At 39.3% G+C, this 26,923-nt stretch overlaps 1 protein-coding gene across 4 annotated transcripts in view; it reads right to left on the minus strand.

Moving 5' to 3' along the window:
* Window positions 1–26,923, minus strand: part of CDC14B (cell division cycle 14B) — a 43,529-nt gene that overhangs the window by 13,514 nt on the left and 3,092 nt on the right. For all 4 annotated transcript variants that reach the window (XM_050329898.1, XM_050329894.1, XM_050329897.1 and 1 more), the window contains 11 exons: window positions 22,210–22,303; window positions 21,175–21,250; window positions 19,291–19,383; window positions 8,031–8,107; window positions 6,360–6,426; window positions 5,068–5,130; window positions 4,059–4,146; window positions 3,480–3,710; window positions 1,580–1,718; window positions 1,295–1,448; window positions 445–545 (listed from right to left, as the gene is read on the minus strand). In XM_050329898.1, coding sequence (XP_050185855.1) covers window positions 445–545; window positions 1,295–1,448; window positions 1,580–1,718; window positions 3,480–3,710; window positions 4,059–4,146; window positions 5,068–5,130; window positions 6,360–6,426; window positions 8,031–8,107; window positions 19,291–19,383; window positions 21,175–21,216 — 1,055 coding nt within the window. In that variant the 5' untranslated portion in view covers window positions 21,217–21,250; window positions 22,210–22,303. Of the gene's footprint in view, window positions 1–444; window positions 546–1,294; window positions 1,449–1,579; window positions 1,719–3,479; window positions 3,711–4,058; window positions 4,147–5,067; window positions 5,131–6,359; window positions 6,427–8,030; window positions 8,108–19,290; window positions 19,384–21,174; window positions 21,251–22,209; window positions 22,304–26,923 lie in introns of those variants that run through there.

A 26,923-nucleotide genomic window follows, 5' to 3' on the forward strand; every position in this document is an offset into this window, starting at 1 on the left:
GGATTTAGGGAAAGCTATTTTCCAAGGAAGAAAAAAACTTAGAGAAGATAAAAATCCTTCTTTCTGCTCTTTTGTGGGTGTCTGACTTTACTTCAAACACCAACACATACTTATTTGATCCAATCAAACAACCCCACACAGTCATATCCTTCCATTTTTCTATAGTGCTACAGCGAGGACAAGAGAATGTTTGTGACTAAACTAAAAGCAAAGCACTCAGAAATACCGTGGGAGTTTGTAAAGGGCAGACTACCAGAACCAAAAAGGACGCAGAAGACCAGAAATCCAGTCATGCAGTTCTTTAACCAAGCCCTCCTCAGCACCAAACCCTTGTGCCTGTTCCAAGGGAGTAAAAGCAGCAAACGTTTGGGGGCCACGGGAAGTGTGCACAAAGGAGAGGATAAAAGTGCTTCTGGCATTTCAAACATTCAGAAAGGGACTTACGCCAGTGGAGATGCAGCTGGAGCCTTTGCTTGCCTTCTGCTTTTCAGAGCACGAAGCTTATCCCCTTGTGTCAAACAGTTTGCTTCGTCGTCATCGCTGTACTGGAGAGTGGAGTGGGGGGGAAGGGATAAACCAAGATTAAAACACAGACACCTTGATACAGAAGAACTAACCTTATCTTAACTCTTAAAATCAGAATTATCCCAACAGGAAAAAAGAGTCAAAGGAAGTTCACTTGCATAAATACAGTTCTGTTCCTTCCAGTTTCCTGTTTGCTGCTTTTGAAGCTGTAAACCATTAAGTGGTGTCATGAATTACATGCATCAGAATATTGTCTACTTTTAAACAGTGGAAATAATATAACTATCAAGTCTTTGCTTAGGTACAGAACAATACAGCATTTCCCCCCTCACTTGCCTTTTTAAAACAGTAGTACAGTCTTTTTTTCAAAAGGTATTACAGAAGGTATTATAGAAGTTTCAATTACTTAGAAACTAAAAAGAACAAAAAACCTTTCATCCCTTTCCTTTAAATGCACAGAACGAAGCACTAGACAATCCAAAATGAAATCACAGTGGTTTTGATTGCAGATTGTGAGTACTTTTTTTGTCTATTATTTATCTAATTACTAAAGCATGATAATGATGCTCCTAATTCACCTGTGTTCTGAACTTCATTTTTCATAGTTGCTGTCCGTACTTTCTCCCCCCCATATCCCTTTATACCAAAAGGGCAAACAGAAATAGAATCTGATTAACATTGTTCCATTGTGTACCCACAGGTTTGTTCAGAACCTGAGAGATTCTCAACAGTTCCAGCTTTTACAAGAGCACAATATTTGGATGGTTACCAGTTCAATGTCCTTTTGGATGCTTCTCCTGTTTCTCGTGTTATTAATTGAAATATCATCTACTCCTGACAGAATTCTCGTTACAGCAATTTTATGGTTTCCTTTCAACTTTGCACGGAAAATATCCCCTTCTGTCCAAAGCTCTGCCTGTTTGCTATCATAACATGGAAAAAAAGGCCCAAAACAAAACAAATTAACACTGAAGATTATTAAGTGTACAACAGAAGAAGAAGAAAAAGACATTTAGATTTATTTTTGGAAATAATTTACAGTTAATCTACTTACTCCATCAGGAAATGTTGTTGTGGTCCAATCACAGAACCAGGTCTGTTTATTCTAATCCAGGCAATAGTTTCAGCAGCTGTCATCCGATAATGCTTCATGATATAACAGGCAATAAGTGTGCCAGTTCTTCCAAGACCAGCTGTGCAAGATAAAAGAAAGGCTTCTTTTATACACCCATCTTCATCTGGAACCTGCTGTAACTGCAGACATTGTTACCTGCTCCTTGCCTAGCTTATTAAACAAACCTGTACTGATCAAACTTGGTTAAGTGTAACTTACCTGTTGATATCTTTTTTCATATACAAGGCTACTGACACACTGTTCATGTTTGTAAGTGAGGTAACATTCCAAAGCCAGTGACTTTACAAACATCCCTAGGTCTGTCTATGAAAATGTATGCATGTAGGTATGAGAATGTTTTTATGCATGGGATAAAACAGCTGGCCTTTTTTTTTTTTTTTTTCAGAACTCTCACAGCACCTTCTTGCAAACAGATCATACACTGCACCGAAACCAGCTGCTCTTCCAGTTCCTCCTCTAATTAATCTCCTTAGCTCCCAAGAAAAAGACAAATTTTGCAATAAGCAGGGCTGGGGTGCTAGCTGGTACAGGCAAAAAGACCCTCTTTGCAATGGCCCTCAGAACAGTGTTATTTGCCTTGGGAAACATGAGAAGCTAAGTGGTGTCTCTCCTCAGTCACTTGCTCTAAATGTCAAATCACGCACCACCTTCTCTCATTTAACACCTAACTGACTGATCAGCACCAGTGTAAAATCTTTTGTACAATCCAACAGCCCAGACAACCACAAAGCACTTTCCTTGACTTGTGCAGCCTTAAGAACAGGCTACAGCATTCTACTCTTTCCCAAGAGCAGGCTGAGGACCATAAAGCTAGCCTAGAGACCACCAGTAAGACATACATCTTAATATCTTAACTTGAATGAAAACAAAGCACTTGCACCACTGATACTCAATACTCTGGCATAACCAACTCAGTGATATACCTGAATTTATCTCCTCGGTGAGGAATAAGAGTGTGCACTTTGATGCCAATAGTCAAAATGCTGGTTTTAACAAGTCTTTCACTTCCCAGTGTAACTCTGTTAAATGCAGCAAATGGATGGCAGATCCAGGAATAAAAATGCAGTCTTTGCAGGTCCAGAGCAGACAGGTTAAGAAAAGGCCCTTCTCCTTCGATAACAGCATTATCAGGTGTGGTAGTGAGGCAATGTTGTGGAGAGGAAGTGCTTGATAAGACTGTTAAAGATGGTGTGGGAAGGGAGACATACTGCTTTATAATCACAGAGAACTGCACCACGACACCAGCTACACTGGGAATGCTCTGAGAAAACCGGCAGTCCAGCTCTGGAGGAACAGATATTCAGAGCATGTCCAACAGAGTTAGTACAGAGAGTTTATGAGGGATGACGATTTTTGGTGGTTCTGGAACAACACGCATATTTTTTGAGGGATCTCCTCAAAAAGGTGCAGTGATATTCTCAGAAGTTTATGATTTGTAGACTTAATCACGTATTTTTAGAAAGACCAATGAACCTTGTCAGGAGTTCAAATTCCTGCTCAAAAGCATCCTTTGAAACTGCTAACACTTTATAGCAGAAAGAGCTGTTAATATTGGAAAGCTCACTTTCTCCAATCCTCATTTTTGGGAACGGCTGGGAAGATTTTTCTGGAACTCCAAAAAAATTAGAAGATGAAGTATTGAACAGAACCAAATAGAAATAATTTGAAAGGAAAATAATTTGTATGGAAATAATTTGTATGGAAAATTTGTATGCAGTTTGGCAGAGATGTTATTAACTAGATAAAATAGCATTACAGTGCAAAATACCTCAGTACCTATAAGCACCATTTGTAATACAAATTGGTTTTTACACCATACCTTTGCAGTGAACAGCTATAACACCTTCAGCATTTTCACAAATATTGAGAAATGTTTTAACTATAGTATCACTAGGTGTGCTTCCATCAGCAAAGAAGAGGTCAAAATGCTCAAATCCAGCATCTGTGAATCGCTTGGCATCGTACAGTTTTTTGTTGAGGCGTATTATAGTGGTGACCTTATGCTGCCTGAAGTATGGGAAATAAGCCTCTGGAGCATGGTGGGGATAGCCTGTTTGAGAAAAGAAAGGGATAAAAAAAAAAAAAAGGGAAGTGAGTAAGGCTCAAACTGCAGAAATAAACAAAGACTAAAAAACAAGAGATGAAAACACTTTCAAAAGAGAACTCATGTTCAACATAAAGAAACAGACTAACCGAGGATGGAATTCTAACATAATCACCTAGGTCAGATACAACTAAACCAAGCATTACAATGTTACTGCCAGAGTTCTTATAAAAGGAAAAGAGCCAAGGAAAAAACACACTGTTTGAGGAACAATTTTCAAAGCTTGTTCTTACTGATAACAATCAACTAAGAAAGCAGTGGGCTTATGTCCCCCACCTCCTTTTTTAAGCATACCATTTTCAATTTTACTCCTTGAATGAGGTCCACTGAAGGCAATGAATTTGTTTGGTATTATCCAGTTAAAATCTCCATTTTCTGCTCTCTGTCAAGAGAAAATGCTTGGTTTATCATTATCCCTGTATTTTCAGGCTTTTCCTTATTGTTTCAAAACACATGCTAGATAGAATTGATGCACAGTTTTTGTCAAAGGAAATTATGTTAGTTGCCTGCTTTCTTTTTCATCATGAGGATGGCAGATGCTCTCAAGCTCAGTTTTCTTGCCTGTGTTCTTGTCTTTCTAAATCAGGGTTTTAGAACAGCACAACTGACGCCCTTCAGATGAAGGGCAACTTCCAATTTTTAATTTTGTACAGATTTCTAAATTATGGCATTGGCCCTAACTCTGTTCACAATTCAAACAATGATTTTTTAGGTTCTAAGAACAATCAGTTTTCTCTTTACACGTCACTGGCAGCTTTGCATTCCTGAAAATGCATACAGTCAAGAGCTGCAGTCCTTCATTGTCACAGTCATCTCCTATGCCCCACAGTCAATCCTCTGCACTTGGGGTTTCCCAGCCCTGTGTCCTTCTTTACCTCAAAGGATTTTACTATCCTTTTGCTATATGTTCACAGGTACATACTTTGATTGTTCTCCAGCATTCAGTTAGACTGAGGCTTGTATGCCCTCCAGTTTTTCATCAAGACTGCTCAAGAATATGCATGACCTCTAAAAGGTGCCCAAATTCACGCTCCTGATCTACTTCCAGGGTTTAATAACAGAAAAAGGTATTTACTTCCATTTTTGGTTTTTGCTTTCCTCCATGACTAAGCCCAATTATGCTTAAATCTTGAATTTTAATAATCTCTCTGTCCATGCACTCCCATTTAACTATAAGAGTTAACATCACAGTTTAAAGAGATAAAACAGAACTGGAACTTAATACTACAAAAAATAGCACAAATTGTAAACAATCATTTTAGCATTAGTAACAGCAAACAAAAGATTGATAGTCAACACTTACTTCATAATGCTCATATTCATTTACATCAAACGTACTAAAATCCAGGAAACCATACTGCAAAGCCTAAAATTCAGAACACAGCTTTTAACAAAGATGCCCCTTCAATGAGGACAGTTTATCACACTTTTTGGTTACTGTAAGTCCCTTAATACCCATACTATTCTTTCAAAGAGATTTCATATAACTGAAGAAATAGAGGTCAACCCAGTCTTGGTTCAAAACAGATTTGTAAATTTCAATACAAGTGAAGATGAGTAAATCAACTTTTCTCTGTTTTCAAGGAATCACTATAAAATCCCAGATTACTGAGGCATTCAGCCTTTTTATTACTGCTGGGTGCACAAAATTAAAAAAAAGGGAAATAACTGGCAAAAAATATCCGTTGATATCAGGAGTACATTCTTAAGTAAAAAAGAAAAAAAGGAATCATTTGGGTTACTGATAGGCACAAACACAGATAATCCGTATCTCCAGGAGTTTGAAATACTACAGTCTAGTTTTGTCTTCCAGTGTGTAATCTTCTGTAGTTTTCCTTGCTGTTCCAGCAAGAATACCACCAGGTGCACCAGTCTTGCACACAAGCAGGCTTCAAAACATCCAAAAAAGTTGAAAATCACAAATCTGCAAGAAGTTGACTTAACCAGTGAAAATACCAGTATTTGGCAGAGATATTCATAATACAAAGGACAGCAGTAGGTTGGAGAGCTGCAGAATTCCCCATTGCACTACTCACACAGACTAAAAAGAATGTGCTTAAATTCTCCTGTCCTTCAAGTACTGCACCACTGTACTGCTATAAAACACTAGATTATAATAATTTGTATTTAAAATAAGCACCTACCTCCCGACATTTGTTCTATTTGTATTACTAAAGCAAAACTTGAAATCATTAGCGTGTGCTGCAAATGCCTAGGGTGTATGACTAACCAATGCAAAACCACTTCCAAAGGCTATATTCAGCCCTAAAACTTAACACCAGGGGAGCACGGGCATATAATAAACCTAACACACAGTTCTGAGCGATTAGAGGTGTGAATTACTGTCCTGAACGACTACAAAAATAAATCTCAAAATTCCCACTTAAAAAATCTTCACTGGTTGATTATGTAAAGTATCCATTGACTTCTATGGATGCTGTATCCAGTTTTGCTACAATGCCTAATAAGCTAGGCAACAATCCGAGAATCTGCTACTTCAGAGCTCTGATTGGATCCTAGCTTCCTGAACCTTCTTCTCCTGATGGGCAATACTTAGATAACTTTTTGAAATATGAAAAATATTAGTTCACTGACCTTGTTTATTGCATGAAAACAGTCCAGCAATGTCAGATGAAAACTGCAAGTACCAAAGGAAGCATCCCTATAAGATATGATGACCAAACCAGTAATTATTCCATTTTAATCCAAGCGAAACCAACTGAAGATACTTCTCTAAAACACCTTTAAAAAAATTGCTTCAAGGTAACTACTATTACAGTGAAATAATTACGTCAAATGATTACTTCATTACCCACCTTGCATCTTACAACAATAATGAAATATAAAATAACTTATGTCAATAGATACAAGAGTAAGATCACTCCAGTTACAGTTTTGGTGAAGCTGACGTTCTGTTTCTGACACGAATATTGAAACTGGTGTATTTTGGTATCCATCAACAAACAACAGACAACGCAAACTCCTGGTGGCAAAAGGTAATTCCTAAGCAAGTATCATATTCTAACACACACTCTTTGAATATTTTTCTCTGAAGTATAGTTCCAAAAAAGTAAGGTTTTAACACACTGCTCCATTTAAAAGAAGAAAGAAACTGTGCACGTGCATTCCTTGTACCCATGAACAGCAACTTCTTCCTGAAACTGTCAAGATAAACGTTGGTGTAGATACAATAAAATACTTCCCTTAAGATGCATAAGTAGTTTATATTTAAACAAGAGAAGAAACTAGTTTCATTAAAATACCTTCTTTCAACTACAATTTTTTTAATTCTGTTGCTCCAGGAATGGCATGTTCTTATGTGACCTCTATTAGATTCTATAAGCATTGCAGAGTAAGCATTCTACAGGAATACTTTAGTCAAGTAAATAAATAAATTAAACTGAATCTACATCAGAGAATATTATGTCTTCTTTTGAGACCATGCAGCCCTTATCAGCAGAGAATAGCTAATGTTTCTAGTAAGTAAAAAATGTATCATGTTCCATTTTAACGGACAGGAGGAAGAACCTTTGAAGTACCCGGATGGCTGCCCCTAAGTCTTTTTTCTATCCTTTCCCTCCTTATGAATCAGTGTGAAAGGTGAGTGGGGCAGAAATCAGCAGGAAAAGGAAATAACAGAACCCCATTCAGGCAGAAGAAAAGACACACAAAGGTGACACTGTAGTGGGTGTCTGCTAGACCACCTGACGAGGAAGAACAAATGGATAAAGCCCTGCACAGACAGACTGGAGCAGCCTCACATTCACGGGCCCTGGTCCTCAGGGGAACTTCAACCACTCTGGTGTCTGCTGAAGGGATAGCACAGCAGGGCACAGGCAATCCAGGAGGCTCCTTGAATGCACTGATGACAACTCCCCACTTGTCGGAAGCACAGCAATCTGCAGACGCTGTCTTGTGCACAAAGTACGCTATTTAGTACCACAAGCCATTTGGGGTGAATGACAGGTACTTTTATGTGTTTTGCTATCCACTACTGGCACGAAATCAGGCTGCCAGATGAGAGGCTACGCAGATCAAAAAGCTCAGTGACAGTGCATACACAGCAGCGTGGCTCCATCTCGTGCCAGCACACTCCAGCACCAGCTCCTGACACCCCAGCTCACTGAGTGCTTGAAGGAACAGGGAATGTGCCCCACGTAAAAAACTTCAGCACAAAGAAACCCCAGCACAAAGTAGTGCTGAAAAATGCTACATTTCTTCTTCAAAATATCAAGGTACAGAGGGCTCTGTCAGCTTGTTATTTACCTGAAAGGAAGATACGAAACACTTCCTGCCAGTATAAGCCTGTACACATCTTCTGGGGATTCTCTCAGGTATATTATCTAATTTTGGAAAAAGACAGAAAAGGGAAAAGATTACTTTAAGACTAGTACCAATAACTTCAAGTCACTTATCTATTACAGAAGGTATAATTAATTATCACAGACTTCAAAAGTGCTGGAAAGGAGTGCCATCAAGAACAAATGTTTGCGAGTCTGCAACAATAAGACTAACAAACAATATAAAATCCTGTCGATCTAGAGGAATAGGTATTTTAAAATGAAGTTTATAGATTTGTGCAGAAGTTGTTCATCTATAGGCTGCAGTGATGGTTTCTGTCCATCTGGATGCTTACATGTTTCTATGCAACTCTGCTGCACCAGTTTGTAAATTTTTATCTTTTTTTTTTTTTAAAATTGAGCTTTTAAGATGTAAATCAAAACACAAAACCCCACAAAGGTATCAGCAAAGCTATGAATCATCTGCTACACAAAACAGTCTGTACACTCAGCAGACAAGACTAAAACAGTAATTCATGTATATTTTGATCTTCCCACAGCAGAACATTGGCATTAGTCCAAATTCTGTACTTCCTCCTTTGCACTGGTGAGGCAGTATCCAGTAACTAAATCCAGATGCCATAAAAGAAATAAAAAATTAAACAAATAAAAAAGAAATCCATAGCTTCAGAAGCAAAATACTAAGAACTGAACGAAGTAACATAGTTGAGGCAACATGTATCAGACTTTGTACTGTCAAAGAAAAGACATTGTACTGTACTCAGAAAAGAATTCACAAAAGACCAACTTACGAGAAATATCCGTATGGTCTTCCATCACAACATGTCTGATCCCTCTTGGATAGCCTTTAACACTAAGGTCTCCTTAAAGAATACCTAAAACTCCTCTTTTTTTGCACATCTCTTCTTCAAATACCATCAAACACCATCCCCAGCATGGCCAGGAAGTAACAACTGTTAATAACAAGCTGTCATTAACAGGTCAATATTCAGTAATTTCAAGTTAATACTTTTTCTTTAAAGTTGCATTAACTAAGTTTTAGCACACTACAGAAAGTTGGGGTTTTTTTCAATAACCCACAGTAAAATTATTTACTTCTTTTATATTAATTACCTTTTCCCTTGGAGCTTATTTGAAAGTAAAAATCCTCATGAGTATTAATTAAACATCCTAAAAATCTAAATGTGGCATATCTGCTTTTCATTACTTTGGACATTTTTTCCCCTTAAAAGTTGTTGTAGGTTTTCAAATGTCTTTGATGCTGCTACAAAGCCAGTTTGAACAAATGGCTTAACAGACCTTAAACATCCTCCCTACACACACACACACAGAGAACAAGAGTTGGAACAGATGTTGCTAAAAAACCCAAAAAACAAACCCATCTTGAAACACATCCTAAACAGAGAGCTAAAACAGACATGGCAACAGATGACCCCTTTGATTTTCCCCTGATTCAATTACTGTGTTCAGTATTTTTTGAGCATTCTTCCCGTGAAATTTGCAAAACAAACAAGCAAAAAAAAATCTTCCTTGATAAGTTGCTAAATAATGAACACTGCATGTTTTGTGTGTGTGTGCTTCCACTGGGGAGAGGTGACTCTAGCATTTATATTTGCAAGCATACACCCAAAACAGAAAATATACTTAGAAAGTCCCCCCACCCCCCAATTGAATAGTTTATCCTCAGACACTAGAATCCATTTTCTATTCTGCAGGCACATTCATTGCCTGATTTGGATATAAAGGTTATCTTCCGAGAAATTCCAAATTGTGTGCTCTGATACAGTCCTAATTTGCATCCTGCAGCACACTGAACACATACTGCTAGCAGCCATACAAATCTAGCACTTCTTGTTTACCAGGAAGAGGGCCCTGCCCCTGAAAAACTTACAAACCACAGACATGAAATGGCATTAGCAAACAGATGGTAATTAAACAGCAGAAAGAGAGTTTGTAGCCAGAAATGAGTCACCTGGAAAAAACTCGGGATTGCAGAGTCACAGAACCAATTAGGCTGGAAAAGAGCTCTGAGACCACTGAGTCTGAGTCCAACCTTTGGCCAAACACAACCCTGCCAAATAGACCATGGCCCTGAGTGCCACACCCAGTCTTTCCTTAAACACCTCCAGGCACGGCGACCCCACCACCTTCCTGGGCAGCCCCTTCCAATGTGTAATCACCCTTTCTGTGAAGAAATTCCTTCTAATGTCCAACTGGACTTCAGTGCTGTCAGGCTGGGTAATATCCAGAGAGTACTAGCTGTACCACAGGCAAACAGAAATGGAACCAATACTAGCTAATTCTGTAAGTGCTTGTAGGTCAGAAAGGACAAGGATTTCTCCCATAGCTCAGCTGAGTTTTTATCACCTTCCTAAAGAAAACGAGATTCAGTGCATTTGTTCACAAGTGTAAAAGCTGCAAGAGACAAGTTTTTTTCCATCACACTAAGTATTGTATTAAAATAAGTCTAAATAATGTTGCAGGATACTGAAACATGTTAGTTGTTAAGCACAGATCCCACTTATGAAATTACATTACCAGTGAAGCTGCTAGAAACACCATTTTAACATACATGCACACATGTACAGACTTTTCTCAACACAGCAATATACGAACACTTGCTGCATACAAAGCCACTTAAAAAACCCAACCTAGCTTTGCAAAATCAAAAATATATAGTACTTCCCGTACAAATGAAGGAAAATACAGTATATTTACTGAAGAAGGATACCCTTAAATTTCTCAGAATCTCGTGAAACAGAGATCCTGCTACCCTTCAGCTGTGACACTCCTACACACCAAAGATGAAACAGGTGAACAGTGGCAGAGACAGCAGCTGATGAGATGGTCAGATGGTGTACTTGGTGAAAGGTGGCTTACCAAAAAAATTAGGTTAGTATGAAGATGGCTGGACAGGTGCAACATGTGGAGTGCTTCAAAAGGGAAGAATGACACTCGGCTGCTACACAAAACGGGAAAGACCATAAACAGATGGTTACTTCACAAGGAAAGTATCCAGGCAGTAACACAACACAAGAAGCTCCCAGAGTCAAAGTGGAGACAGGATCAGTTTCTGTCACAGCTTAAGGGAGCACCCAGCTAGAAATCCTGGATGCAGGCAGGGCTGGATGAGGGCTGAACATGGGTGGGGTCTGGGTTCAGGCTTCAGGTGAACCAAATTCCAGGTATGGAAACAGGTAAGAATGAAGGACTGAGGGAAGGAGCAGCAAAGCCCAGAGCAGCAACAGATGTCAAGGCAGTAGAGGCCACATCTGCACTAGGAAATGGTGTGCACCAGAATAAATGTAGACTGAGAGCCAGTAATGACATTTGCACTGTATGCTTCCAGCAGCTTTTAAGCTTCACAGCTAGTTTTAGTCTGGTCCTGAGGACTGGATGCCCATTACCTGTTGGGATTGCTCCTAGGCTGCTCCATGAAGTGAACCAAAATGCAGTTGGCAGGGTTTAAGGAAAGATTCACTTCAAAAAATATTTCTCTCACACACATACACACACACATGTGTATATACAAATATATAAAACTACCTATATTACTGTTTCTCAACAGGAGGAAGCCACTGAAGCCTTAAAGACGAAAAATTTCATTGGAATGATGTGGGTCAACAAAGGACTAAAGAAAGACAGTAAATGGGAGAGAGAAAGTAGCAGTGATCAAAGACCTGTAGCAGACAGAAGTGTTGAAAGAGAGAAGGACTTTCTAAGGCAAAAAGCAGAACTGAAGTTTCAGAAAAGAAGAGAATGGAAATGTTGATCTGATGAATAGCAAGACAGAGATACATTTGTAAATTCATGAGGGATGTATGGGGGGAAAAGGGGAAATGAGAAAAGACAAAGTCCAGAAATCAAAATATACAACAGATGAAACTAGTTTGCCCAGATGCTGATTACAATTTATGTTTCTGCTATGCTAAGATGACAAAAACTTTCACAAATAAAGCTGTTTTCTTAAGTTAATCCCAATAAAGCAACCAACAAGAATTCCTATTAAAAGCAACCAACAAGAACTACTATTAGAAAGATTAAAACAGTAAAAGAAATTTCAAGCAATGATATTAACTGTTATTCAGCAAAAGAAGGCATTCTCTGGGATAGTTTTTGTCCATTTTTGTATACACAAATGAAGAAAAATCTCTCAGAATTTTACACTGGTTTCCCAGGAGTCTCCTTTCCTGCACATCAGGGAAATACAAAAAAAACCCCCCAAAAACTTAAGACAATGCAGCAGGACTGAAATACATCATCCACAAGTTCACCTGCTTTCAGAATTTTTCTAATGCAGTGTAAATGGGTGTACACACACAGCCACATACACACAAATACACACAGAAAAACTCTCAAAATCATTTACAAATGTTCTATTTAAATACCTTTCAGGGAAATTGTTGCTGTAAGGAATTGATGTCTTTTAAGTTTAATATATGGTTTTATCACTTCTAATATAATAATAAATAATAATAATAAAAAAAATTGTTTATCACTTCTCTACACAAAACTTAAAAATTTGCCTTTTTTATACATACAAAAAAATATCCTACTGAACTTCAAAATATAGCCAGAAATTCGATATTAGCAGTTGAACCACTACCATTGCTCTAATCATCCTTTTCATTTAGGACATCTGTTTCTAATTAAGGGGCTAGAGGCAGTTCTGTGAACGGTCAGAATCATCCAAGCATTGAGTACTGGAAAAGGTGCACTCAAGCACTCCTCCTGCCAACACTGCTGTGCAGTCAAACCGCCACTTTAAAGTTCACTGAATGAAACAGAAGGGTTTGAAGGATTAGGAAACCCATTCTTTACTTTAAAATCAACCACAGAATGAGAGCTTTTAGAATGACATGTTTTTATCTGATTCACATTAGTGTTTTCAAACCCCGCTGATTTTTTTAAGCAACTGTTTACTAGAACAGAGTTAGAATCATCGGAACAGTATTCACAATGGCATAAAAACTATTCCTGCTGGAAAAGGAAAAGAGCTTCTGGTTGAAAAAGGCGTCCTAACTTTCAATACATGGGATTGCCAAGTGAAATAGTAATGTTGCATTCAAGACAAAACATATTTGATAATAATAATCTATGACGTAAATCGCTGCTTTTCAGGAAAGTTAAACAGGCTACTGAAATATGGTTCACTGTTAGAAACTGTATCAGCTCACCTCTGTAAATAGCACTTTAAAGTCATGTTTCTGGTGTGCTCAGTATAATCAAGTTTATCCACCTGCTTACCTTCAACTGCAAAATCTACTTAAGGCTGCTACCTACATCGTAGAGTTTACCAACCATGCTGACTTAAAAGCCAGGAAATAATGAGATAATTCATTTTAAACTGCTTACAAGCAAATTTTATTTGACACAGTTATGTTCCAAAACTGTCACTCACCCAAGACAGCCTGAACTGCTGTAAACAGCAAATAATCACAACCCACCCATTCTGAACAAATGCAAGTAACTGCTGCATGTGACCAGACTCAAACAGGAGCTTACCTGGGTGTTATAACTTAAAAGTACTAAGTATTTCTTTTACATTAAAACCTCCACTGGATATTCTAGTCAGTTAATACATTATATTCCTAGCAACACTGCTTAGAAAAAAATGTTGGATGTTGCAAAACCAGAACAGAAATATATTATAACAAAAAGCCTCCTGTATGGATTTGTGGTGTTCGTGTACACACGATGCACGTGTCCAACAGGCCCTCTGCTAGGAGGAACAGGCATCAGGGGGATAAAAGTGGCAGAGAGGGAATAACTGCCTCTCTCAGGCAACTCCCTTTGTTCCTCACAAACAAAAGCAAGAAACCTCCAGTTACCTTTTAAAACAGCAGAGGGGAGGTGCAGGAAGCCCTGTTAGCTCTGAACAGCCCCCTGATGGGCTGGGCTCATCAGGACTTCACAACAGCTCAGAAAGCAGGCCAGTACCATAGTGAGGGACCCCAGAAGAACAACCCTTCTTCTCCTATGGGGACAAGCAGCTGACAGGAACGTCCTGAAGAAGAACCTAGCACAAACAGCAGGAAAATCTGCCACCATGACGACTAGTCACGATTTCCCAAATTCAATTCGGAGAAGGTAGCTTTCGAGAGGACACAAACTCAGAGGCAGCCAAGACTCCAGGAAACTTTTGCTTAAATGAAAGGTCAGTACTTTGTCCACCTCGTCTCTGCCACCCACTTGTCAAGCACCTCTCACCAAAATGCAGCTGAGGGTAAACGTGGTTTACCCACTTGTAACTACCCATTGACCACCACCCAAACTGGACCACTGAACAGGTTTATCTCAGCCTGAGCCAAAGATAATTCTGCAATTGCCACAGTGAGAACAGAGCGGTTCAACATCACACCCATGGGTGCCAACTGTTTCTCCAACCTCCAGCTCCTACCCAGCATTAGGCCCACAGCTAGGAAGGACACTAACAGATTGAAAAGGCAAAAAACCAACACTATGGATTAGAACGGATGAAGGAAACGCTGCTTACCCTGAAGAAAGAAGATGAGAAAATAGACAAAGTACAGAGATGAGTCCTGGAGAAGGTGACCTGAATTACAGCAGTTCATGGGGCGGTACCCTGGGAGGGTCACCCTCCAAGTACATAATTAGTGCCAGGCCTGAGGAAAAAAACACTGTTACTAAGTCAATGTAGCCAAGGGGAATGGGGGGAGCTTGGGAATTGGGTGGACAGGGCACAGAGGGTACATTTTCTTTCTTAATATAGAAGGAGCAATGATGGAAGAAGCAGACTTTCCTCACCCACAGCCAAGTCCTGGCGAAAATCAAGAGAAGCCACTGTTGATACCAACTCAGAAGATCACTGCTGCTTTGGTAGTGTGGTAAGGCCTGAACAGTGCAGATAGCTTTCAAGGAAAAGATTTTTCTTTAAAAGGTGAAGAACAAAAGCTCCCCCCCACCACTCCCGCCCTTCTTTCCCTTTTCCCCCTCCACCCAAATAAAGTGCAAACATTTAACACCAACACAATGAATTCTGGCTACCCTTTGTGTGGCTGAATGGGTGGCTGCCAAATTTTTCCTAATCTACACAGAAGAGTATTATTCCCATTATGCAGCATATCATCTGTAAAAGTGAAGCAAAATACAGAATTAAAATAGATGAAAGATGAACAATAAAGGGATTAAGGTCTAATTAGTTAAGATTTACTCTAAAAAATACAATTTTATTCTAAAACTACATATATAACAATGTATTTGTAAATTTTGTTCTTCACTTTCAAGGCCATGTTATACTGAAGAGCTTGAGTTAGGCTGTGCTGTCACATCAAAGTACACCTGGAAGGAAGCAGTGGATGCAGGAAGGGGGAGAAAGAAGTATGTAGTCTGGAGAGGTCATAAACTATCTCCACTGAAGAGGGAAGAAAGACAAGTTAGATGAAGGGGAAGGGGAAGCATTAAAACACACCAACTGTGAAAAAAATACTCAGAACAGACTTTGTTTGAAAATGAGAACACTAACAGCTGCCCTCATGACACCACATTAATAAAGACTTTCATAAGTGCCTTAGTAGTCCAAATGAGCATATTCCCACGATACATATAAGCACACATACACATTTACACAAAAGATGTTGAATAATAAGCCATGCTAATATATCCCAACTCCTTGAAGCAGAAGTTAAATAACATTCTGTTTAATAATACAAATTTAAGGTCAATAAGTCCTTAAAATTACATGTTCAGAAGTTGAACGGAGGACATAGAAGTCTCAGAGGAGAACTAGTTATATACAGTTTATCACAGTTTTATAGTTTAAATGTGACTGTGCTTGAAACTGAAACCCACAAAAGCCCAAGCCAGAAATCACGCACACTTGCTGTGCCCGTGCTGTTCCTGAAAGCCTGGCAGCTTGTTATTTGTAACAGGTAACTTGCAGCACCTGCATCGACAGAGCACCTTGCACCCACCACTGTGCTGAAGTTCTCAGGCGCCTCACAACATGCTGTGTTCATGAGCAACTCTGCAAAGGCCCTTTCTGCTTCCTGGTTCTTCCCTGAACTAACCCCAAACCTCATGCACTGCCCCACAGCTCCTCAGTCTAAGGTAAACTGTTGAAATGGGAACCTACCATAAAGCCAAAAAACCAAAATCAAACAAGAAAACACATCTAGTCTGCAGAAAACAAAACACAGTGACAACCTACCACTTACACTGTAAGATCAGAAATTAGATGATGAAAATCAGCTCAAGCAATGAAGAGCATCACCAACATGACAGTCTGACAATAAAATTAAAGAAAAGCTTCTGAAAGATTTGACCAACAGCTGGATGGATCCTTCTTCATCAACAAGCAAAGGATTTTGAACTGAAGAAGGCAATCTTAAGCCTACATATGTTTTAAATAAAGAAGGCCTCAATATTTCCTTTCAGTCAGGAAATATACTTACAGACATGTTTATCATGCATTCTGAACAGATCCAACATCATTGCTCACTCCAGAAAGAACAATCCAATTCTCTCTGCAGAAAGCAAAACTATGGGACAAGAATGCTTGAACAATTGAGCAATGGGAGCTGTAATTAAGCCTGTCTCTTCATGACAGACCATCAAAGGGTGCCATGGAAAAAAGCAAGGCTCAGGGGCACAGTCTTTCTTCCGTGATCTTTCTTCAGCAGAATCCCTCCCACATGAAACTGGGAAGCAACTTGACCTTACTGTGAAGAAAAAGCAGTGCCAAAGTCTATTGCACTGGAAAGAAAATCAGCATCTAGCTAGAGCTGACTCGCCATCTAAGACTGCGCTATGCAAGACAGACACGCCCGCATTCAAAGAGGGGAGTGGCACTCACACTGCACTTCTCGTTGCCCTGGGCCTTTAAGAAACACTGCTGAAATAGTCAAGGTATTCAAGGCAGTAACTAAAGCTGGTGGTTTTGACTAGCCTCTTTCTGCCATGTGCCATCTGTCCGCATGTATGGGCTAGTCAGCCACGATCTCCTGTTGTACTCCAGCTGGATCTGTACGAGCATCCTTCCTTTACTCTGCAACCCCCACTTCCTTCACTGCAGCTCTCTGAAGCAAAAATTACCTACTCCTCTGTACAACAGTCTCCATGTTTAATTACTGCGCCTTGGATTGTCACAATCCGTACATATTAATCTTGGAGCTTTATTCAAGTCTGTTCAAGCATTCTCCTTCAACTGCATGTCGTTATTGCAACATAGCAGAGTGTAATGGACTGACTAAAAGATGGAGTCTGCTTCGCCATTGCCTCGAGCATGGAGCTAAAAGGTCTTGAGGAAACAGCTAGGCTGCTGCAGGAGCTGAGCTGCTTGCAAAAGCTCCGGGCAGTACCTAGCAAGCCACTCCAGGCAGGTAGACAAGCTATTCTTAGCCAAAAAAAAAAAAAAGGATAAAAGTTGTTACAATCAAGAACATGGCAAGGACTCTCCCAGATAAGGTATGGCAGGCAGATGTTGAGTGAATACCCAGGGACCAGCCAATGGACACTCAGGGCCCACCACAGCAAGGGAATTTAGGGCCGTGCCCGGGACTGCTGCGGGAGCTGCTGCCACCCTGTTACTCTGCCTCCTTGGAGGATACAAGGTGACCAGGGAAGAAGCCCAGTAGAGATCTACCAGCTTGCAAGGCAGAGGCACTTCATGGTGGTGGTAACTCCTGTCCTGTGCTTTGAACAGTCACCCTTAGCTTTTCCTGCTTTTCTACCTTCCTTATTTCTCTCTGCTCTTTGCAAAAATAGAGTAGAATTATTGTTTTGGGATCCAGCATCTGGCCTCGTTTGTGCCCTAATCTTGGAATGTTTTAGAACCTCGTTCCTCTCTCCATCCAAGCAGGCTGGAACACAGGGCTACCAGGTGATCAAAAATAAGATTTGTATTAGGTTTTTTTGTATACTTTTGCATAGTTAACCACAGTATTTTCCTTAGATTGTCTTGCCATTAGTTAATTTTCTGTACCAAAATTCTGCTCTAAATGTCAGCTGCTGTGCTGCACGACACTGGTACACATATTCAGAAGTGTAGGGAAAAACAAAACCCATTTCTTTTCAAATAATGATTGATAACTGAAGACAGTCCTCTCTCGCTTTCTGGGCCTCTCTTCTGATCAAGCAGTTAGGAAGAAGCAGTTTTCCTAAAAGCTGCAGCTGTTTTGTCAGCATAATCCCTCTAAATGCAAACAAGCTTAGTAACTCATGTTACCAGTTTCCATGTGGTTTAAAATAGCAAAGGTCTACAGCAACATTTCTGAGTGCCTGTATTTCAAATACCAAGAGTGGCACGTTTTGAAACCTAGTTCTCAATTTGTAATAAGTGCTGTAAAACACAGACAACAGAGAAACCCCGGGGAGCAGAAAATGGACATCCTGCGTGATGTGCAGAGGCAGCAAGGACACTGCCTGCATCACAGCAAGTACTGTGTGTCCCTCCAGCCAGTAAACAGGAATGACCTAAGGCTACACGAACTCTGGCCCCTCGAATCTCCAGCATCAAAAAGCACATAGCTTTTCATTTCTTTTTATTACTCAGCAAACAAGAGAAATGGTTACAATCAAGGTGCGTTACAAGTCAAAACAGAACGTATGTATGGCACATCACATCTGTCATTCCGAAGCATTTTATTCCTTGACTATGCTTTTGTGTACAAATACATGCAAAACCGTGGTGTAAAACCAGCCCTGCTCTCCTCTGCAGCCATACACAATTGGTTTAGTACCTTTCCAGCCACCTTGAATACTCCCAGGCTTTATACAGGCTCTAAGCCTGTCACACATTCTCACTACTTGCCTAGGTTCACTGAAGAGATCATCTTACAGAAAAAAAGATGCAGCTGGGGAAGCAAAAGGTTATTTAAACATGCATGTACTCATAAATGATACACTGTACTTGCTGCAAGATACTATTTTTCTATTTTAAAAAAGAAAAAGAGTTTTTGTGGTTGGGGGAAAGGTAAAATTCAAGGAGCAGTCATTTTTTTTGAAATGGAAATACTAATTTTTCTTTTCAGTGATGCTCTTATTTCCTAGGACCACAGATTGCAGTAGGGAGGAAAAAAACCAAAATCATACAACTTCAGTCACATAGCTGCTAGACTTCAGAAGCTCTTACTATGTTGTACATTAGTATAATGATGCTAGGACGATTTTCAAGAGTAAAGAATTGTCTTTATCTTGCTGTTTTAAAAACTGAGTATGAAAAAATGAACACAGTTAGCAGATGATGTAAAAATTCAAGTACTTACTGCGTAGGAGCCTATGAGGAATGCAGCATTTGCTTGTTTTTTCTGATCAAAGCCAGTATAATGAATGATTTTCTTCCTTGTCAATGAAAATGACTGCATCAAGAAATGAACAAGATTATGATTTTGCATTTTAAACCTTTTATCCCTTCTTTTATAGAACTAGAGGAATGCAAGAGTTTGTTTCCCTACTTTCAGCTACCTCTATTGAGAGAACCAACCATAATGTAGACTAATCCCTCAGAAGCTTTGAGAAACTTTGCATCCCCACCAAGATTGTTCTACTATTTTTCCCAGTTAATAATAATTTTTGGTACAAATTACAGGAATCTTTTATTTTTCTTCTTACATGTATTTAGTATTTCCAGCTTCAAACCTTATGTAACAGAAGCCATTTATGAGAAGTAAATTGAAAATGGCTTTCTCAAAAACATTGCAGGCATGTTAAAGTTGCAATAGTTTCACAAACAGATTTTAGACTTTTTCATTCTTAAAGAAAACCTGACTCTCTATAAATCCAGTAGTATTTGTTTCTAAGCATCAGAAACATGCTTAGATTAAAATGTTTTGAAAGTATTTCTAAACTTTATCATAAATAGGTTTTTAAAATATCATCTTGGCTTGGTATATAGTTCCTCCAATTATCTTAGAAACTGGGTGGAATGGCATTTTCAACAGAAAGGACACACACATCTGTCGTGGTCGTTATCCCCTAACTGGCCCTTGAAACAAATTCTGGTGTGCTTAAAAACTGCACACTTTGATCAACTGCTAAGCCATCATAAAATGTCACTTCATGTATTTACACAGCAATGTTACTTCAATGCACTCAAGACAAATATGACAAATAAGACAAATCAAACCCCAGATCACTAGCAGAAATATGTTCTCAATCCTAACGTGTCTGTCCAAAATCAAACTGAAAATTGAAAAGGATTATAATAGAGACTTGTGTTGCCTCAGAGTATCCTCTAAACAAAAATCAGAGAACCTTATCTCTGGCAAACCTGTTTGTAGTACCACAGGGATAAAGCAAGTCTGGATTATGCAAACTATTATCAGTCACAGACATCAAGGAATGAAAAAAAAAATACACTCTTAATCTGTAATGTTCTGTATACTTTGCAATTTTCACAGTTCAGTGGCAGCTTAAAGATCTAAGTAGTTTCGAAGAGGCAAACTGTGATTCACATTAATGCAAATAAGCTTTTTTTATCTGCCTAACAGGTTTTATGCTCCAACATCTATTAGAGGTCAACCAACTCGTAGTCATTCATGTTAATTATTATAGGGAGCAGGGAGTCTCTCTTTTAAAGACACTGTGCTCTATCAAGAGCCCAACCCTGAAAATTACTGAGCATCCCTATGAGAAAATAATCTGCAGAAGGAGCACAGCAGTCTCCTTCAAGACAGTGCCATCAACGCTACTGAAGATCAAATGTTGCTTCTTACTAAAGATATGTCGGCATCAGAAAAGACCAAATTGAACCAAAACATCTCAAATAAAACAGAGTTGCACTGCACCCTCAAGCTCACTCAATATTGGCAAGACTGCCGAGATGACAGAATTCCAGGAGGGGAGCTTTTAATTTAAAAGAGTCTGTAGTCATTTAGCAGCTGATCTTTCAGAAGCTTAAGTTACTGTCACAGTGGTGCATTTTCTGGTTCTTAAAAGTAGCTGGGTCTTCCCTCCTGATCCTCCTCCTCCCTAAATTTACCTTGATAGATTCTGGCATTCAAATTCAAAACTTAGCTGGATTAGGATTCTAGGAAAACACCTGAACAGCAACTACAAAAAACCAACCAACCAACCAACCAAAACCTTCTGCCCATTTAGTTTTTGTTCTTTAAAAAGTTATTAATGTTGAAAAAAACCCCAAGTGTTACCTTTAATTTCTTATTTAGCTTGCAGCAGTACCTGTAGACCATTGCCAGATTGAGTGGTCCAAAGTCTGCATAGAAGCTGGTAGAAGAAAGGGGAAAATTTGTATATGACCCCTGTGAATGTCTTTTCTTTTTAGTAAGATACACAAAACAAGGAGTAATAATATAAAAGTGACACATGTACATCATTCTAAAAACAAGCATGCCTTCTGAGATACATACATATGTACATGATGCATACGTACTATTTTGTTGGAGGAAACAGTTTTGTCATCGTTAAACTTGGACTAAAACTTTCTTGTTTCTCACACAGCACCATTCAAAACCAAACTGGAATACTCAAGGTTTGAAGAACCTACTTCTCCCTGCTGTATTACCCTGTGACAAAAGTTTTTAAACTCTATTTTAAGAGTAACTCATAAGCTTTACTTTAAAAGAAGGCAATTGATAGTGCTAGAGAAAAGTAAGCACAGAGAATAAAGACTGATCAGTACTTTTAAAACCAGCAAGCACGCCCTTGGTCAAAAATATTTAAAGAATTAGCAGCATTCCACAAAACGTAAAAGGCAAACACTGTTCACTACAGGGGAAATAATATATCCACTGTCAGCTCATAAAGGCTTGAATTGATTTTGCCAGTGTTTGCTCTTACTGTAGGAAGTTCAGGCATTCCACTTTATACATCAGCAACCACAGACACCCCCTTCAGCCTGGCAGTTCCATGTGCACTTCTGAATCTATATGGTTGCACCATGTTCCTGTGTCTTCTGACAGGAATGGGTACAGTGAAAGCTTCTGCTTTGAAAATGTTTTTAAGATTGTCTGATTGGAAGGCAAGAAACCGTTCCAAGGCATATAAATCATCATGGCAGATAAGTCTGAGACCAAATTCATGCAATTAATTCTATAATGGGAATGGTATATCTCTCTCAGCTCAGTTTAAAAACAGAATGCCAATCACACTGTTTCCTCACTGCTGGTGTTCTGACTAATTTATTTCTGAAAAAAAAACCCAAGGAAAAATAAGACTGTACTTACTTCTCATACACAAGTTCATCATCTATGCAGAAATAATGGGTATTTGCAGCTCCACTCTTTGGTTTTTGGCAGAGAATTGCGAAATAAAGGCGATCTGAAATGCAAGAAAATTTGAAGCTTTCATAAGCACCACACTTTTCTGCTGAAAGCCTGAAGTATTACCTGTCAAGGGTACGACTTTAAATGGTTTAAAATGAAGAAAATCTTCTTTTAAGTATTACCAAAGTAGGTATTATTATTGCTCCAGTATTAAACAAACAAGGCCCACAAAGATTGAGGCTTTTTGCTCAGCAGTGTTCCCATAATCCGCAGCTCTTTTTGTGTTCTTTTCCAAGTGTTCCCCGTTTGACGACTCTGTAAAATAGCAGGAGCCCAACTTGCACCCACATACACAGCAGAGACCTCCTTTGGCAGGTGGTTGCACTCTGAATAGCAACACCCCAGCCCCCCAAACTCAACCACAGACCCCTCTGCACCTCTAACACTTATATTTAACCAAATGACGAAGGGCACTCACACCAAAACACAGTCGAACTCCTTCTGTAAAACCGCGATCTGACAGTAGCAGCGCGCAATTAAAACCTGCAAATACTGACTCGGGAGGGATGTGAGCGGGCAACCCACTGCCCCTTCAAAGCCTCTGTGCCTGCAGGCAGGAGGCATCTTGCCCTGGCTTCCTTTGCTAAATTTTTTTTTTTGGTGGGGAAAAAAATACCAGCAGTATTCACGTAGGTATAAATTACTTTTATGGCTGGGGAAGCTGAAGGCCCAGTGAACTTTAAACACTGACTGTGCTGCTGCTAATAAATTGCTGTGCTTGCAGTAATTGGTCAATAAAAATTGAGGCTTGCAGCACCACAGCAATACTTGTTCTTCCTCCTGCTGAATATTTGGATTAAAATTCAGACCTAAAAAGAAACCTTTTTTTGTTTGTTTGTTTCCAGCTAGGTGCCTAGAACAGAGATATTACTTAAATACCAAAACAGATCACCTGCATGTAAAAGTATTATTTTGACACAGAATTTGTGATGGATAAAAACTGTATCTCCTTTTTTAGACAGCAGGGAAAAAAAAAAATCACCTTTATCTTCAAAACATCCTCCATGACCAGCACTTAGACATCATTACTTGTATCTTCAAAATAAGTATGCCACGTAAAGGAGTTCGTATCTCTATATTTCAACAGTCACATACTGAGTGCTCACCAAGGTACAGCAATATCTCAAGGGGTGAAGGCAGAAAAGGCCACCAGAGAGTATAGATTTGCAAAATGCTCATTTCAGTTGCGAATCATTTGGCTTAAACATTTACAGGCCAGGTGCAACCAGTGGGATGGACACTCAGGCACGTCAAGCACCTACTTCCTTACTCTCTCAGCAGAAGCAAGGCACCAAAACTTGACTATTTAACTTCTAATAGTCCCGTCTTGTAATCACAGCAGCTGCAATACTGGGTGGAAAGTGCATTACCTGCCATGTACCTCCCAGCAACTACCAAAGCATTCTCCAGAAACAAACCAAAGGACCAAAAGATTCAGAGTAACGCCGCGCATTTTTAAGACACGGGTAAACTGGCCCACAAAGTGAAATACACGTGGAGAAGCAAGGGCACTGATATCCCAGCTGGATACAAAATATGCTGTGGTGAAAACATAAAGGCATTCCTCCTAGGGGTGGGCTTTGGGGATGGAGGGAGCCCCAGCTCCCCACAGCTCCCCTGCTTCTGTCCCCACCTCTGTGCTAATCGCTGAGCAGTATCAAAGTGGATTTGCATGAATTACTGTAGCAGGTACCCATGAATTACTGTAGCAGGTATCCAAATGTAATATTAAAAAAAAAAAAAAAAAAAAAGAGAGAGAGAGAGAAGAAAACTAGAAAAAGTAGCGGGGAAAAAAAAAAGAAACCAAGGAAAAAAAAAGAAAGAAAAAAAAAGAAAAAAATTTAAAAAAGCTGCTTTGCTGATTTACTTCCCTCTGGTCTGAGAATGCAACCTAATGTGTGCTGGAAGGGAGAACTGAGGGCAAAGGAGGAAGCAGAAAGGAGAACTGAGAGGATGTGATATCTAGGGATTGTGTTTAAACTGGCATTGCCAGATTAAACACATGTCACTACAGCCCCAGGCTATAATTTCACACCACCTCTAAACTGATTTAATGGCTAGCTGCCACCAGGTTCCTTAGGAGGAAAAATCTTCTGAGTTAGCTCACTGAGCCAGCCTGCTGGGGGTTAACAGTAGGAATACATAGCCAGAACTTCTCCCTCCATGGCATCTGTCCTTTAGTGCCAGTCTAATTATCGACTAGACCGAGCTCTCCCTCTTTATTGTACACAAACAATAACTGCATCAAAGTCTGGGCAGAATGGCTGTAGTACTCAAACTGACATGCTACCTTCTTGCACTTCAGCTTCCTCCCAGCAGCTTTACAACGCTTTTGAAAATACAAAAGCACTACACAAGGAGTAATTCAAAATCCTCAAACACAAAGGGAGGATCAAAGAGAAAATAAATATAATTTGTGCAGGTCAAAGACCTAAAGTAAGTTAGCATTTTGCTCCTAAACAGGATTTGGAACAACAGAGTCACATCCTCAGCGCTCCTACTTTTACTGAAATTCTTCTGCAGCTGCTGCAAGAATGTCCAAAAAAATAAGAATTCCTATCTTGAGCAAGCAGTGCGTATTTTGAATAGTTTCTGGCACTCAGTTTCTGCAATGGTATCTCTGGACCATGTTAATTGCGGCTACTCTTAAAACACATGAAAGAAACTTGAGTTTAATGAATTTACAGAAGTACTTCACAACAAGAGCAGTGTGTGCCAAATGCCCATATCCTGACAAGCTGTCCATTCCTGTGCACTGCTAACAATTGCTCCCTATCATGTCAACAGCAGGCTCCATCTTTTTAACGTGTTTCCTATGGGGAGATTTTAGAAATGAGCTACACAGAGAAGTAATTTCCTGTATTTACCTCTCTGCTGGCTTACCAGTCCAAATGCTGCATTACTCACAACGTCTGTTTTTACCTGCTTTTTTCTGAACATATTCCCAGTGCTGTTTAGTCAAGGATTAGTGTGTTGATTTTTTTAACAGGAATCACAAGAGAAAGGAGAATTCCTTCATTAAGAATCTGATTGCAGGATTGAGGGTTTATACATAAAATACACTCACACACTGATTAATTGATTTCACTAGTACTCCACAAAGGTTTGAACTGCCAGAAGCAAGGCTTCCCTTTTATTATCTTTGTTTCCTTTGCTAATTTTAGCTTTTTGGTATTTCATTTACATATACTGCGCTTGAGCACTTCCTAATTCCTGCAAATTTCTGATAAAAAATCATCCTAAAACTATCAAACTGGAACAGACCTTTCTAATCATCTCTCAGAGGAACGAGAGAGCAGGGCTCACTGCCTTACAGGCAGCATCTGCACTGCAATTAGGAGATATGACTGCAGCATGTTCGATATACTTCAAATACACTTAATTTTGTTAGCCTTATATAACAAAACAGTTATAATACACAAATACAGACGTCACTGCCGGCAATTAATTTGAGTAAGCGTCCAATGTACAACAAAATGAGCCTACATACCCCCAGCAGAGGACTAGGCTACCACAGCTGTGTGACTGCTGGTGCCTAAAGTAGTGAGACTAAAGCTAGCACAAACATGTCTACACAAGCTAACTGCAGTGTAGAAAACCGAGAGCTACTTCAAAATCATGTTAATGAGAATTTAGAGAGGGAAAAGTAATCTCCTTCCTTTTACTCTCAATAAGCCTGAGCTTTCTCAGGTTCTGCTGCACAGGCCCTCAAGAAAGAAATTTCAGTAACTCAAGAGTTACCGCTGGACTTGAGAACCTTAAGGGTCTCTTCCAGCCTAATGATTCTATTATAAGAGACAACGAGATACTGAACAGACACTAGTGGCAGGACAAGTCTGCATTTGATCAGCAAAGATTATTTCATGAAAAACAGAAGTTCTACAGCTCTGTTTTTAAACAGATGCCTTAGATGAGAAATTCAGAGACTGACAGTCCAACAAACCCCAACGTTAGTCTGTTTTGAATTACCAGGAATGTAACCAAAGAGTTATTTATTACAGTAACAGGAGTGTATTTCTAGATCCATATACCTACCTAGTGGGTACACAGAATTTTGTTGTGTTTCACTTAAAAGTCAACACATGAAAGACATATGAGAAAATATGAAAGACAAATTTTGTAGCAGTGTCAAGACAAAAAGTAAAATTGTTTAAGATTTTCTTTTTAGTCTTTCTATCTTTGAAACGATTCATTCAGTCACGATATTTCAAATTTAGATGATGACAGAGTTGGCAATTAGAACAGCCTGGACTCTGAAAAAGAAAATGAAAGTACACTAAAAAGCTGAAGGAACTTTTAATTTATCAGAAAACCATGAAAGAATTACTTTCAGGGCTATGTCATGACTTATCAACAACACTGCTACTTTACCAAAATAGAGTCCTGGCACTCTGGTGCTCTTGACTGACACACAAGACTACATATCCTCACGCACTTTCAGTTCTGGATGAGACACTAAAAGCCTCAAACACGTATTTAAAATCTCAACTTTGAGAAAGACTAACAAGAGAGTGAGGTCATATCCACGAAAGAGTAAACAGCTTTTGTACCAAGATAGTTGCATAATAAGAACTAATTGAAAGTGTTGATAGTCAAAATGCTGTAAGCTTACTGA

This window comes from Myiozetetes cayanensis, unplaced genomic scaffold (genome assembly GCF_022539395.1).
Source record: "Myiozetetes cayanensis isolate MyiCay16 unplaced genomic scaffold, myiCay2020 scf4, whole genome shotgun sequence".
Lineage (NCBI taxonomy): Eukaryota > Metazoa > Chordata > Aves > Passeriformes > Tyrannidae > Myiozetetes > Myiozetetes cayanensis.